The 12,128-nt window shown below is 60.2% G+C and overlaps 2 protein-coding genes across 2 annotated transcripts; both read left to right on the forward strand.

Moving 5' to 3' along the window:
• Positions 1–3,323: 3,323 nt before the first annotated feature.
• Positions 3,324–6,305, forward strand: LOC141928101 (acrosin-like). Its single transcript, XM_074835765.1, has 6 exons — positions 3,324–3,416; positions 3,531–3,589; positions 4,233–4,433; positions 4,770–5,035; positions 5,315–5,460; positions 5,946–6,305. Exons 1-6 carry the CDS (start codon positions 3,324–3,326, stop codon positions 6,303–6,305), a joined length of 1,125 nt encoding a protein of 374 aa, XP_074691866.1.
• Positions 6,306–7,330: 1,025 nt separating this feature from the next.
• LOC141928102 (acrosin-like) lies at positions 7,331–11,893 on the forward strand. Its single transcript, XM_074835766.1, has 6 exons — positions 7,331–7,417; positions 9,119–9,177; positions 9,821–10,021; positions 10,358–10,623; positions 10,903–11,048; positions 11,534–11,893. Exons 1-6 carry the CDS (start codon positions 7,331–7,333, stop codon positions 11,891–11,893), a joined length of 1,119 nt encoding a protein of 372 aa, XP_074691867.1.
• The last annotated feature ends 235 nt before the right edge of the window (positions 11,894–12,128 follow it).

Here is a 12,128-nt window from a genome sequence, read left to right on the forward strand (position 1 = left end):
TGGGCTCACCTCCCCTTCCCCAGCTGCAGGCCCTTGCCCAGGGCCCCACTGGTTCCAGAGGCCCGGGACTCTGCCCAGAAAGCCCATCCAGCGCTCCTGGCAGCCCCGAGGTCCAGATCCCAATCCCAAAACATCCCTCTTGCACACAGCCAGCATCGCTGTGCAGAGATGACAGACAGCCCTACCCCACAGGCTTACTACCCTCTCCCTGACAAGGTTCTGCAGGCCCCACCACCTGAGCAGAGCCTCTCTGTGCAGCGGATACAGCCCTGGCAGGTGCTGGCAGAGAGAAGGAGCCAGCCCTAGTGCTGCCACCCGACACCCGACACCACCTGAACCCTCCCTCTCTCCTCTGCTGCAGGGTGACAGCGGTGGTCCTCTTGTCTGCAAAGATAACAATGCTGACCACTTCTGGCTTGTTGGGGTGACCAGCTGGGGGAAAGGCTGCGCAAGACCAAAACGGCCTGGAGTCTACACCTCCACTCAGCACTTTTATGACTGGATCCTGGTACAGATGGGGCTGCACCCAGCAGCAACGGCTACTCCAACGCCACGGCCAGTCTTCACATCGACCCCCTTTCAGAGGCCGAGCCCAATACCAACGCAAGCCGGCAGCTCTACGCCCTGTCCATTTCCACGCCAGAAGCTGGTGGAATTCTTTAAGCTGCTGCAGGAGCTCCTGCAGGTCCTGTGGGGGAAAAAGACTCCAGCAGCAGCATGAGCAGGACCCAGCTCAAGCTGCAGCGCAACATGACCATCTCCTGCTGGGGCACTGCCTGCTGATCCAAAGGCAGCCTCACTCTCAAAGGCTGCTCGGTCCTGCCCACACACACAAACGCTCCAGTTGAGCGTTCCAGTTCTTGAATTAAAGTTGCCAAGTTTCACAGATAACCATGCTGCAGTCCAATTCAGTCTCCTGTGCAAGGCAAGGATTCCATGCCTGGCACCTGCAAAATGAGGCTGCAGGCAGCCAGGTCGGGCACAAAGGGAAAGAGTCACTCAGAAGGGCTGAACCCGAGCCTGGTCAGAGACGAGGGTGCTCAGAGCCACCATGGCACAGAGAAGACCGGCACATCGGGGCTAGAAAGAGGACAGGAAAATCGATGTGACACGCACACAGCTTTGGGGCATGCGCACACACACACACACACACACACTCCCTAGAGACGCACGTGGGGTACAAAGAGAAGGTGTGATGCACACCCGCAGCGTGCGCACACCCGTACTCCAAGACACACGTCTGCAACATGGAGCGCAACGCACGGTGTTCACACACACATCCCAAGTGAGCACGCGCGCACACACACACCCCACACGCGCACAGGCAGCGCGTGCACATGCTGCAGCACGCACGCACGACGAACGCACCCACCCACACACCCCGCACGCACGCACGCACCCCGTCTGCACCCACCCCTGCGCCCACCTGCAAGCTCACAGCGTGCACCCAGCCACAACACGTGCGCTTGTAGAACGCACCTCCCACGGGGGCACACGCAAACTCCTTCACAGGAGATTCTGCAGACTACAGTTGAGCCTGTGGACCATCAAAATGAGGCCCTGGAGCATCAAAATGAGGTTTGGAAGCCAAAGCTAACACTTAGGAAAGGAAAAGTGAGCCTTTGGACACTATCAGTGGAGCTTTGGACCCTAAATCGCTGCGCTCTGCCCGAGAAGTGAGGTTTGGACGCTAAAAATGCAAGTCTGAATTTGGGGGATTTAGCGAGCAGTACTGGTGAGGAAGGCATGAGTGCTGCGGTCGGTGACCGTGGTATGGATGGGCTGGTGGAGGCCGATGGGGCGCGGGGCCAAGTGGGCCACGTCCAGCCACAGGTCGTACACCTGCCCCCTCTCTGCATTTGAAGGGGGGGCGGGGGGGGCAGTGTGTGTGTCAGGTGGCTTAAATTGGGTGTCTGTCTCCCATGATAAGAAACTGAAATATATAAATTAAAAAAATATATATAATTCACATTCCTTCCTTTAAAAGTAAAAAAATAAATAGCGTTCGCTTTCTTCATGGGGGAACTCATGTACAGTTGCTGAGGAGAGGGGCTCCAAAGAGGAGGATTTATGGGTTTATGAAAGGCAGGTCCTGCTTAACAAATCTGATCTCCTCCTACGACAGGGCGACCTGCTGATTGCATGAGGGAAAGGCTGTGGATGTTGTCTACCTTGACATTAGTAAGGCCTTTGACACCATTTCCCACAGCATTCTCCTGGCGAAAGTGGCTGCTCGCGGCTTGGATGGGCACACGCTTCGCTGGGTAAAAACTGGCTGGACGGCCGGGCCCAAAGAGTGGTGTCCCCCAGGGCTCGGTTGTGGGGCCACTCCTGTTTAACATCTTTATTGATGGTCTAGACGAGGGGATCGAGTGCACCCTCAGTAAGTTTGCAGATGACACCAAGTTGGGTGGGAGTGTTGATCTGCTCGAGGGTAGGGAGGCTCTGCAGAGAGATCTGGACAGGCTGGAGCGATGGACTAAGGCCAACTGGAGGAGTTTCACTAAGGGCAAATGCCGGGCCCTGCACTTGGGCCACAACAACCCCCAGCAGCGCTACAGTCTTGGGGAGGAGTGGCTGGAGAGCTGCCAGTCAGAGAGGGACCTGGGGGTGTTGATTGACAGCCGGCTGAACAGGAGCCAGCAGTGTGCCCAGGTGGCCAAGAAGGCCAGTGGCATCCTGGCTTGTATCAGCAATAGCGTGGCCAGCAGGGACAGGGAAGGGATCTTTCCCCTGTGCTCGGCACTGGTGAGGCCACCCCTCGATTACTCTGTTCAGTTTTGGGCCCCTCACTCCAAAAAGGCCATTGAATGACTCGAGCGTGTCCAGAGAAGGGCAACGGAGCTGGTGCAGGGTCTGGAGCACAGGTCTTATGAGGAGCAGCTGAGGGAACTGGGGGGGGGTTTAGTCTGGAGAAGAGGAGGCTGAGGGGAGACCTCATCGCCCTCTACAACTACCTGAAAGGAGGGTGCAGAGAGGGGGGGGATGAGTCTCTTGAACCAAGGAACAAGCGCCAGGACAAGAGGGAATGGCCTCAAGCTCACCAGGGAAGGTTTAGACTGGCTATTAGGAAGTATTTCTTTCCAGCAGGGGTTGTTGGGCGTTGGAATGGGCTGCCCAGGGCAGGGGTGCAGTCCCCATCCCTGGAGGGGTTTAAGAGTTGGGTTGACGTAGCGCTTAAGGATATGGTGTAGTTGAGAACTGTCAATGTTAGGTTAATGGTTGGACTAGGTGATCTTCAATGTCTTTTCCAACCTAGATGATGCTGTGATTCTGTGGTTCTGTGCATGGTGGCTGGTGGATTCTGGGATGGTGGATGGTGGATGGTGAATTGTGGGATGGTGAATGATTCATGGTGGCTGGTGGACTGTGGGATGGTGGATGGCGCATGGTGTATTGTAGTCACGTTCTCTGGTGTACGTTTGTTGGGAAGGACCTGTTGGCAAAGGGCCGCAGAGAGCAGGGGGGCAGTGAACTCCCCAAAGAGGCTGTGGTGCCACACTGGGATTTTTCCTGCTCACTGTTGGCAGGCGGTGCTGGGGGCGGGGCGCTGCTGCCTGCCACGGGGCCTGCACACCCCGTCGCGCAAGTAGAGCATTCAGCGGGGTCTGTCGGGGGTGTCCGATCCCAGCTTCTGCCTCCCCTCCTGCTTGGAAACCCCCATGTTGTGGCCCCCCCCACCCCTAGAGACCACCGTGCCCAGCCCCCGGAACCAGCGACTCTGTGACATCAGCCCCGTTGCCAAGGGCACCGTGGGCAACGCGAGCCCTGCGGGCACTCTGTCGGCTGCTGCACTGGTGGTGACAAGCCCTCGGTTCTGGCAGCTGGCACATGCTACTGGCAGCGATGCGTTTGATCCCCCTCCTCATCCTGCTGGCCCTGTGCTGGCCTGCGCACGGCGCCTGGGACAGCTGTGGGTAAGTGGGCCGAGGCTCTGGGAGGGAGCTTGGGCAACCTCATGGGGTTCCCTGGAGGGTGCCCGCTGGTCCCCTGTGGCCACACCAGCGCTTCCCCAGCCCCACGCGGGAGCCTCGGCTCCTTGCAGCACCCGGGCTGCTGGCACAACTCGCCTGCGGGGCCAAAGCAGAAACGGGGGCGGACGCCTGCCCGCCCCCATGGGGCTCCCTGGCCTCGCTGTCCATGCAGCGCCCCCTGGGGAGGGCAGAGGGCTGACCTTCAGCCGGAACAGCAGCGAGCCATCGAGCAGGATGGTGATGAGTTTCTGGTTACAGGGGGACCTGCGGGCTGCGGCCCATGGCGGCTCACTCCAGCACCTCGCGCGTCGTGGGGGGCACAGACGCCCAGCCAGGGGCCTGGCCCTGGATCGTCAGCATCCAGGTTCCCTGGGCAGCAGGCACGGGGCACATATGCGGAGGGTCCCTCATCAGCCCACAGTGGGTCCTCACAGCAGCCCACTGCTTCACCAAGGCCAGGTAAGGAGGGCCAGGAACGGGGATATCCCCCCAGCACTCGCGGGTGCCCCGTCCGCAGCACCACGTGCTACTCCCGGCCCCTTTCCTTGTGGTACACCCAGTGCCTGGGCACTGCAGAGCCCGGCTGAGAGGCTGCTCAGGAGAGGGCTGGGCTCCTGCCACGGCTTCCTACAGCCTCCAGCTCGACACGCCTTGAGCCCAAGGCATGCTAGGGCAGCCGCAGCCTCCAGAGCGCTGTTTTCCTCTCCCCCGTGTGAAGCAGTGGGCAGGGAACTGCTGGGCTGCTGCAGCACGTGGCTCCTCTCCCTCCGAGCCCTCTCCCCATCTGCCTTCCAGGCACATCACCATGTGGCGCGTGGTGATCGGGGCCACCTGGTTGACTCATCTGGGCCCGGAGGCTCAAGTGCGCAGTATTAAACGGCTGGTGGTTCACGAACGCTACAGTAGTATCTCGGAGGAGAACGATATTGCGCTGCTGGAGTTGGACCAGCCTGTGCAGTGTGGCTACTACGTACAGCTCGCCTGCGTGCCCGACGCCTCCCTGCGAGTGTCAGAGCTGACAACCTGCTACGTCAGTGGCTGGGGGTCCACGACGGCGAGAGGTGAGTTCCCAAAAGTGCTCGTGTCCTGAGTGCGAGCTTGGCACACGGGGGAGGCGGGCTGGGCTTCCTGACAGCAGGGGCGAGAGCCAGAGTGCGGCTGCAGGGACGTGTGCCCATAGAGAGATGGGCCTGGCCCAGGGCCCAAGGCCAGACAGAAGGGCAACGCCGGTGCAGCGCCTGTCACGATGCAAAGCCAAGCCCCAGGGAAGGGGTTCACCCAGACAGGGCAGGAGACCTGGCAACGAGCTGCTGGGTGTTAATTCCTTTCTGTGCTCACAGCTGGAGGATCAACAGATGTCCTGCAGGAGGCCAAGGTCCACCTCATCAACGTCAACCTCTGCAACAGTAGCCGGTGGTACGCAGGGGACGTCCACCCCCACAACCTGTGCGCTGGCTACCCGCAGGGCAACATCGACACCTGCCAGGTAGGAGCCTGCGACAAGGCAGCGCCCAGCGGCACAGGCAGCCCCGGTACAGCCGCCCAGACACACCCCGCCGCAGGCTTTGCCTGGCCAGTCGCCCTCCCACCGCTGGGTCCCCACCGCTGGCGGGGCTCACCTCCCCTTCCCCAGCTGCAGGCCCTTGCCCAGGGCCCCACTGGTTCCAGAGGCCCGGGACTCTGCCCAGAAAGCCCATCCAGCGCTCCTGGCAGCCCCGAGGTCCAGATCCCAATCCCAAAACATCCCTCTTGCACACAGCCAGCATCGCTGTGCAGAGATGACAGACAGCCCTACCCCACAGGCTTACTACCCTCTCCCTGACAAGGTTCTGCAGGCCCCACCACCTGAGCAGAGCCTCTCTGTGCAGCGGATACAGCCCTGGCAGGTGCTGGCAGAGAGAAGGAGCCAGCCCTAGTGCTGCCACCCGACACCCGACACCACCTGAACCCTCCCTCTCTCCTCTGCTGCAGGGTGACAGCGGTGGTCCTCTTGTCTGCAAAGATAACAATGCTGACCACTTCTGGCTTGTTGGGGTGACCAGCTGGGGGAAAGGCTGCGCAAGACCAAAACGGCCTGGAGTCTACACCTCCACTCAGCACTTTTATGACTGGATCCTGGTACAGATGGGGCTGCACCCAGCAGCAACGGCTACTCCAACGCCACGGCCAGTCTTCACATCGACCCCCTTTCAGAGGCCGAGCCCAATACCAACGCAAGCCGGCAGCTCTACGCCCTGTCCATTTCCACGCCAGAAGCTGGTGGAATTCTTTAAGCTGCTGCAGGAGCTCCTGCAGGTCCTGTGGGGGAAAAAGACTCCAGCAGCAGCATGAGCAGGACCCAGCTCAAGCTGCAGCGCAACATGACCATCTCCTGCTGGGGCACTGCCTGCTGATCCAAAGGCAGCCTCACTCTCAAAGGCTGCTCGGTCCTGCCCACACACACAAACGCTCCAGTTGAGCGTTCCAGTTCTTGAATTAAAGTTGCCAAGTTTCACAGATAACCATGCTGCAGTCCAATTCAGTCTCCTGTGCAAGGCAAGGATTCCATGCCTGGCACCTGCAAAATGAGGCTGCAGGCAGCCAGGTCGGGCACAAAGGGAAAGAGTCACTCAGAAGGGCTGAACCCGAGCCTGGTCAGAGACGAGGGTGCTCAGAGCCACCATGGCACAGAGAAGACCGGCACATCGGGGCTAGAAAGAGGACAGGAAAATCGATGTGACACGCACACAGCTCTGGGGCACGCGCACACACACACACACACACACACACTCCCTAGAGACACACGTGGGGTACAAAGAGAAGGTGTGATGCACACCCGCAGCGTGCGCACACCCGTACTCCAAGACACACGTCTGCAACATGGAGCGCAACGCACGGTGTTCACACACACACCCCAAGTGAGCACGCGCGCACACACACACCCCACACGCGCACAGGCAGCGCGTGCACATGCCGCAGCACGCACGCACGACGAACGCACCCACCCACACACCCCGCACGCACGCACGCACCCCGTCTGCACCCACCCCTGCGCCCACCTGCAAGCTCACAGCGTGCACCCAGCCACACGTGCGCTTGTAGAACGCACCTCCCACGGGGGCACACGCAAACTCCTTCACAGGAGATTCTGCAGACTACAGTTGAGCCTGTGGACCATCAAAATGAGGCCCTGGAGCATCAAAATGAGGCTTTGGAAGCCAAAGCTAACGCTTAGGAAAGGAAAAGTGAGCCTTTGGACACTATCAGTGGAGCTTTGGACCCTAAATCGCTGCACTCTGCCCAAGAAGTGAGGTTTGGACGCTAAAAATGCAAGTCTGAATTTGGGGGATTTAGCGAGCAGTACTGGTGAGGAAGGCATGAGTGCTGCGGTCGGTGACCATGGTATGGATGGGCTGGTGGAGGCCGATGGGGCGCGGGGCCAAGTGGGCCACGTCCAGCCACAGGTCGTACACCTGCCCCCTCTCTGCATTTGAAGGGGCGGGGGGGGGGGGGGGAGGGCTGTGTGTCAGGTGGCTTAAATTGGGTGTCTGTCTCCCATGATAAGAAACTGAAATATATAAATTAAAAAAATATATATAATTCACATTCCTTCCTTTAAAAGTAAAAAAATAAATAGCGTTCGCTTTCTTCATGGGGGGAACTCATGTACAGTTGCTGAGGAGAGGGGCTCCAAAGAGGAGGATTTATGGGTTTATGAAAGGCAGGTCCTGCTTAACAAATCTGATCTCCTCCTACGACAGGGCGACCTGCTGATTGCATGAGGGAAAGGCTGTGGATGTTGTCTACCTTGACAGTAGTAAGGCCTTTGACACCATTTCCCACAGCATTCTCCTGGCGAAAGTGGCTGCTCGCGGCTTGGATGGGCACACGCTTCGCTGGGTAAAAACTGGCTGGACGGCCGGGCCCAAAGAGTGGTGTCCCCCAGGGCTCGGTTGTGGGGCCACTCCTGTTTAACATCTTTATTGATGGTCTAGACGAGGGGATCGAGTGCACCCTCAGTAAGTTTGCAGATGACACCAAGTTGGGTGGGAGTGTTGATCTGCTCGAGGGTAGGGAGGCTCTGCAGAGAGATCTGGACAGGCTGGAGCGATGGACTAAGGCCAACTGGAGGAGTTTCACTAAGGGCAAATGCCGGGCCCTGCACTTGGGCCACAACAACCCCCAGCAGCGCTACAGTCTTGGGGAGGAGTGGCTGGAGAGCTGCCAGTCAGAGAGGGACCTGGGGGTGTTGATTGACAGCCGGCTGAACATGAGCCAGCAGTGTGCCCAGGTGGCCAAGAAGGCCAGTGGCATCCTGGCTTGTATCAGCAATAGCGTGGCCAGCAGGGACAGGGAAGGGATCTTTCCCCTGTGCTCGGCACTGGTGAGGCCACCCCTCGATTACTCTGTTCAGTTTTGGGCCCCTCACTCCAAAAAGGCCATTGAATGACTCGAGCGTGTCCAGAGAAGGGCAACGGAGCTGGTGCAGGGTCTGGAGCACAGGTCTTATGAGGAGCAGCTGAGGGAACTGGGGGGGGTTTAGTCTGGAGAAGAGGAGGCTGAGGGGAGACCTCATCGCCCTCTACAACTACCTGAAAGGAGGGTGCAGAGAGGGGGGGGATGAGTCTCTTGAACCAAGGAACAAGCGCCAGGACAAGAGGGAATGGCCTCAAGCTCACCAGGGAAGGTTTAGACTGGCTATTAGGAAGTATTTCTTTCCAGCAGGGGTTGTTGGGCGTTGGAATGGGCTGCCCAGGGCAGGGGTGCAGTCCCCATCCCTGGAGGGGTTTAAGAGTTGGGTTGACGTAGCGCTTAAGGATATGGTGTAGTTGAGAACTGTCAATGTTAGGTTAATGGTTGGACTAGGTGATCTTCAATGTCTTTTCCAACCTAGATGATGCTGTGATTCTGTGGTTCTGTGCATGGTGGCTGGTGGATTCTGGGATGGTGGATAGTGGATGGTGAATTGTGGGATGGTGAATGATTCATGGTGGCTGGTGGACTGTGGGATGGTGGATGGCGCATGGTGTATTGTAGTCACGTTCTCTGGTGTACGTTTGTTGGGAAGGACCTGTTGGCAAAGGGCCGCAGAGAGCAGGGGGGCAGTGAACTCCCCAAAGAGGCTGTGGTGCCACACTGGGATTTTTCCTGCTCACTGTTGGCAGGCGGTGCTGGGGGCGGGGCGCTGCTGCCTGCCACGGGGCCTGCACACCCCGTCGCGCAAGTAGAGCATTCAGCGGGGTCTGTCGGGGGTGTCCGATCCCAGCTTCTGCCTCCCCTCCTGCTTGGAAACCCCCATGTTGTGGCCCCCCCCACCCCTAGAGACCACCGTGCCCAGCCCCCGGAACCAGCGACTCTGTGACATCAGCCCCGTTGCCAAGGGCACTGTGGGCAACGCGAGCCCTGTGGGCACTCTGTCGGCTGCTGCACTGGTGGTGACAAGCCCTCGGTTCTGGCAGCTGGCACATGCTACTGGCAGCGATGCGTTTGATCCCCCTCCTCATCCTGCTGGCCCTGTGCTGGCCTGCGCACGGCGCCTGGGACAGCTGTGGGTAAGTGGGCCGAGGCTCTGGGAGGGAGCTTGGGCAACCTCATGGGGTTCCCTGGAGGGTGCCCGCTGGTCCCCTGTGGCCACACCAGCGCTTCCCCAGCCCCACGCGGGAGCCTCGGCTCCTTGCAGCACCCGGGCTGCTGGCACAACTCGCCTGCGGGGCCAAAGCAGAAACGGGGGCGGACGCCTGCCCGCCCCCATGGGGCTCCCTGGCCTCGCTGTCCATGCAGCGCCCCCTGGGGAGGGCAGAGGGCTGACCTTCAGCCGGAACAGCAGCGAGCCATCGAGCAGGATGGTGATGAGTTTCTGGTTACAGGGGGACCTGCGGGCTGCGGCCCATGGCGGCTCACTCCAGCACCTCGCGCGTCGTGGGGGGCACAGACGCCCAGCCAGGGGCCTGGCCCTGGATCGTCAGCATCCAGGTTCCCTGGGCAGCAGGCACGGGGCACATATGCGGAGGGTCCCTCATCAGCCCACAGTGGGTCCTCACAGCAGCCCACTGCTTCACCAAGGCCAGGTAAGGAGGGCCAGGAACGGGGATATCCCCCCAGCACTCGCGGGTGCCCCGTCCGCAGCACCACGTGCTACTCCCGGCCCCTTTCCTTGTGGTACACCCAGTGCCTGGGCACTGCAGAGCCCGGCTGAGAGGCTGCTCAGGAGAGGGCTGGGCTCCTGCCACGGCTTCCTACAGCCTCCAGCTCGACACGCCTTGAGCCCAAGGCATGCTAGGGCAGCCGCAGCCTCCAGAGCGCTGTTTTCCTCTCCCCCGTGTGAAGCAGTGGGCAGGGAACTGCTGGGCTGCTGCAGCACGTGGCTCCTCTCCCTCCGAGCCCTCTCCCCATCTGCCTTCCAGGCACATCACCATGTGGCGCGTGGTGATTGGGGCCACCTGGTTGACTCATCTGGGCCCGGAGGCTCAAGTGCGCAGTATTAAACGGCTGGTGGTTCACGAACGCTACAGTAGTATCTCGGAGGAGAACGATATTGCGCTGCTGGAGTTGGACCAGCCTGTGCAGTGTGGCTACTACGTACAGCTCGCCTGCGTGCCCGACGCCTCCCTGCGAGTGTCAGAGCTGACAACCTGCTACGTCAGTGGCTGGGGGTCCACGACGGCGAGAGGTGAGTTCCCAAAAGTGCTCGTGTCCTGAGTGCGAGCTTGGCACACGGGGGAGGCGGGCTGGGCTTCCTGACAGCAGGGGCGAGAGCCAGAGTGCGGCTGCAGGGACGTGTGCCCATAGAGAGATGGGCCTGGCCCAGGGCCCAAGGCCAGACAGAAGGGCAACGCCGGTGCAGCGCCTGTCACGATGCAAAGCCAAGCCCCAGGGAAGGGGTTCACCCAGACAGGGCAGGAGACCTGGCAACGAGCTGCTGGGTGTTAATTCCTTTCTGTGCTCACAGCTGGAGGATCAACAGATGTCCTGCAGGAGGCCAAGGTCCACCTCATCAACGTCAACCTCTGCAACAGTAGCCGGTGGTACGCAGGGGACGTCCACCCCCACAACCTGTGCGCTGGCTACCCGCAGGGCAACATCGACACCTGCCAGGTAGGAGCCTGCGACAAGGCAGCGCCCAGCGGCACAGGCAGCCCCGGTACAGCCGCCCAGACACACCCCGCCGCAGGCTTTGCCTGGCCAGTCGCCCTCCCACCGCTGGGTCCCCACCGCTGGCGGGGCTCACCTCCCCTTCCCCAGCTGCAGGCCCTTGCCCAGGGCCCCACTGGTTCCAGAGGCCCGGGACTCTGCCCAGAAAGCCCATCCAGCGCTCCTGGCAGCCCCGAGGTCCAGATCCCAATCCCAAAACATCCCTCTTGCACACAGCCAGCATCGCTGTGCAGAGATGACAGACAGCCCTACCCCACAGGCTTACTACCCTCTCCCTGACAAGGTTCTGCAGGCCCCACCACCTGAGCAGAGCCTCTCTGTGCAGCGGATACAGCCCTGGCAGGTGCTGGCAGAGAGAAGGAGCCAGCCCTAGTGCTGCCACCCGACACCCGACACCACCTGAACCCTCCCTCTCTCCTCTGCTGCAGGGTGACAGCGGTGGTCCTCTTGTCTGCAAAGATAACAATGCTGACCACTTCTGGCTTGTTGGGGTGACCAGCTGGGGGAAAGGCTGCGCAAGACCAAAACGGCCTGGAGTCTACACCTCCACTCAGCACTTTTATGACTGGATCCTGGTACAGATGGGGCTGCACCCAGCAGCAACGGCTACTCCAACGCCACGGCCAGTCTTCACATCGACCCCCTTTCAGAGGCCGAGCCCAATACCAACGCAAGCCGGCAGCTCTACGCCCTGTCCATTTCCACGCCAGAAGCTGGTGGAATTCTTTAAGCTGCTGCAGGAGCTCCTGCAGGTCCTGTGGGGGAAAAAGACTCCAGCAGCAGCATGAGCAGGACCCAGCTCAAGCTGCAGCGCAACATGACCATCTCCTGCTGGGGCACTGCCTGCTGATCCAAAGGCAGCCTCACTCTCAAAGGCTGCTCGGTCCTGCCCACACACACAAACGCTCCAGTTGAGCGTTCCAGTTCTTGAATTAAAGTTGCCAAGTTTCACAGATAACCATGCTGCAGTCCAATTCAGTCTCCTGTGCAAGGCAAGGATTCCATGCCTGGCACCTGCAAAAT

Source organism: Strix aluco, chromosome 11 (assembly GCF_031877795.1).
Source record: "Strix aluco isolate bStrAlu1 chromosome 11, bStrAlu1.hap1, whole genome shotgun sequence".
In the NCBI taxonomy this organism is placed as follows: domain Eukaryota; kingdom Metazoa; phylum Chordata; class Aves; order Strigiformes; family Strigidae; genus Strix; species Strix aluco.

Coding starts and splice junctions, on each gene's coding strand:
- LOC141928101 (XM_074835765.1), top strand. CDS start 3,324: ATGGTGAATTGTGGGATGGTGAATGATTCATGGTGGCTGGTGGACTGT. Junction 3,590..4,232: donor CTGCACACCCCGTCGCGCAA/GTAGAGCATTCA, acceptor TTCTGGTTACAG/GGGGACCTGCGGGCTGCGGC. Junction 5,036..5,314: donor GGGGTCCACGACGGCGAGAG/GTGAGTTCCCAA, acceptor CTGTGCTCACAG/CTGGAGGATCAACAGATGTC.
- LOC141928102 (XM_074835766.1), top strand. CDS start 7,331: ATGAGTGCTGCGGTCGGTGACCATGGTATGGATGGGCTGGTGGAGGCC. Junction 7,418..9,118: donor TGGGCCACGTCCAGCCACAG/GTCGTACACCTG, acceptor CACTGTTGGCAG/GCGGTGCTGGGGGCGGGGCG. Junction 11,049..11,533: donor GCAACATCGACACCTGCCAG/GTAGGAGCCTGC, acceptor CCTCTGCTGCAG/GGTGACAGCGGTGGTCCTCT.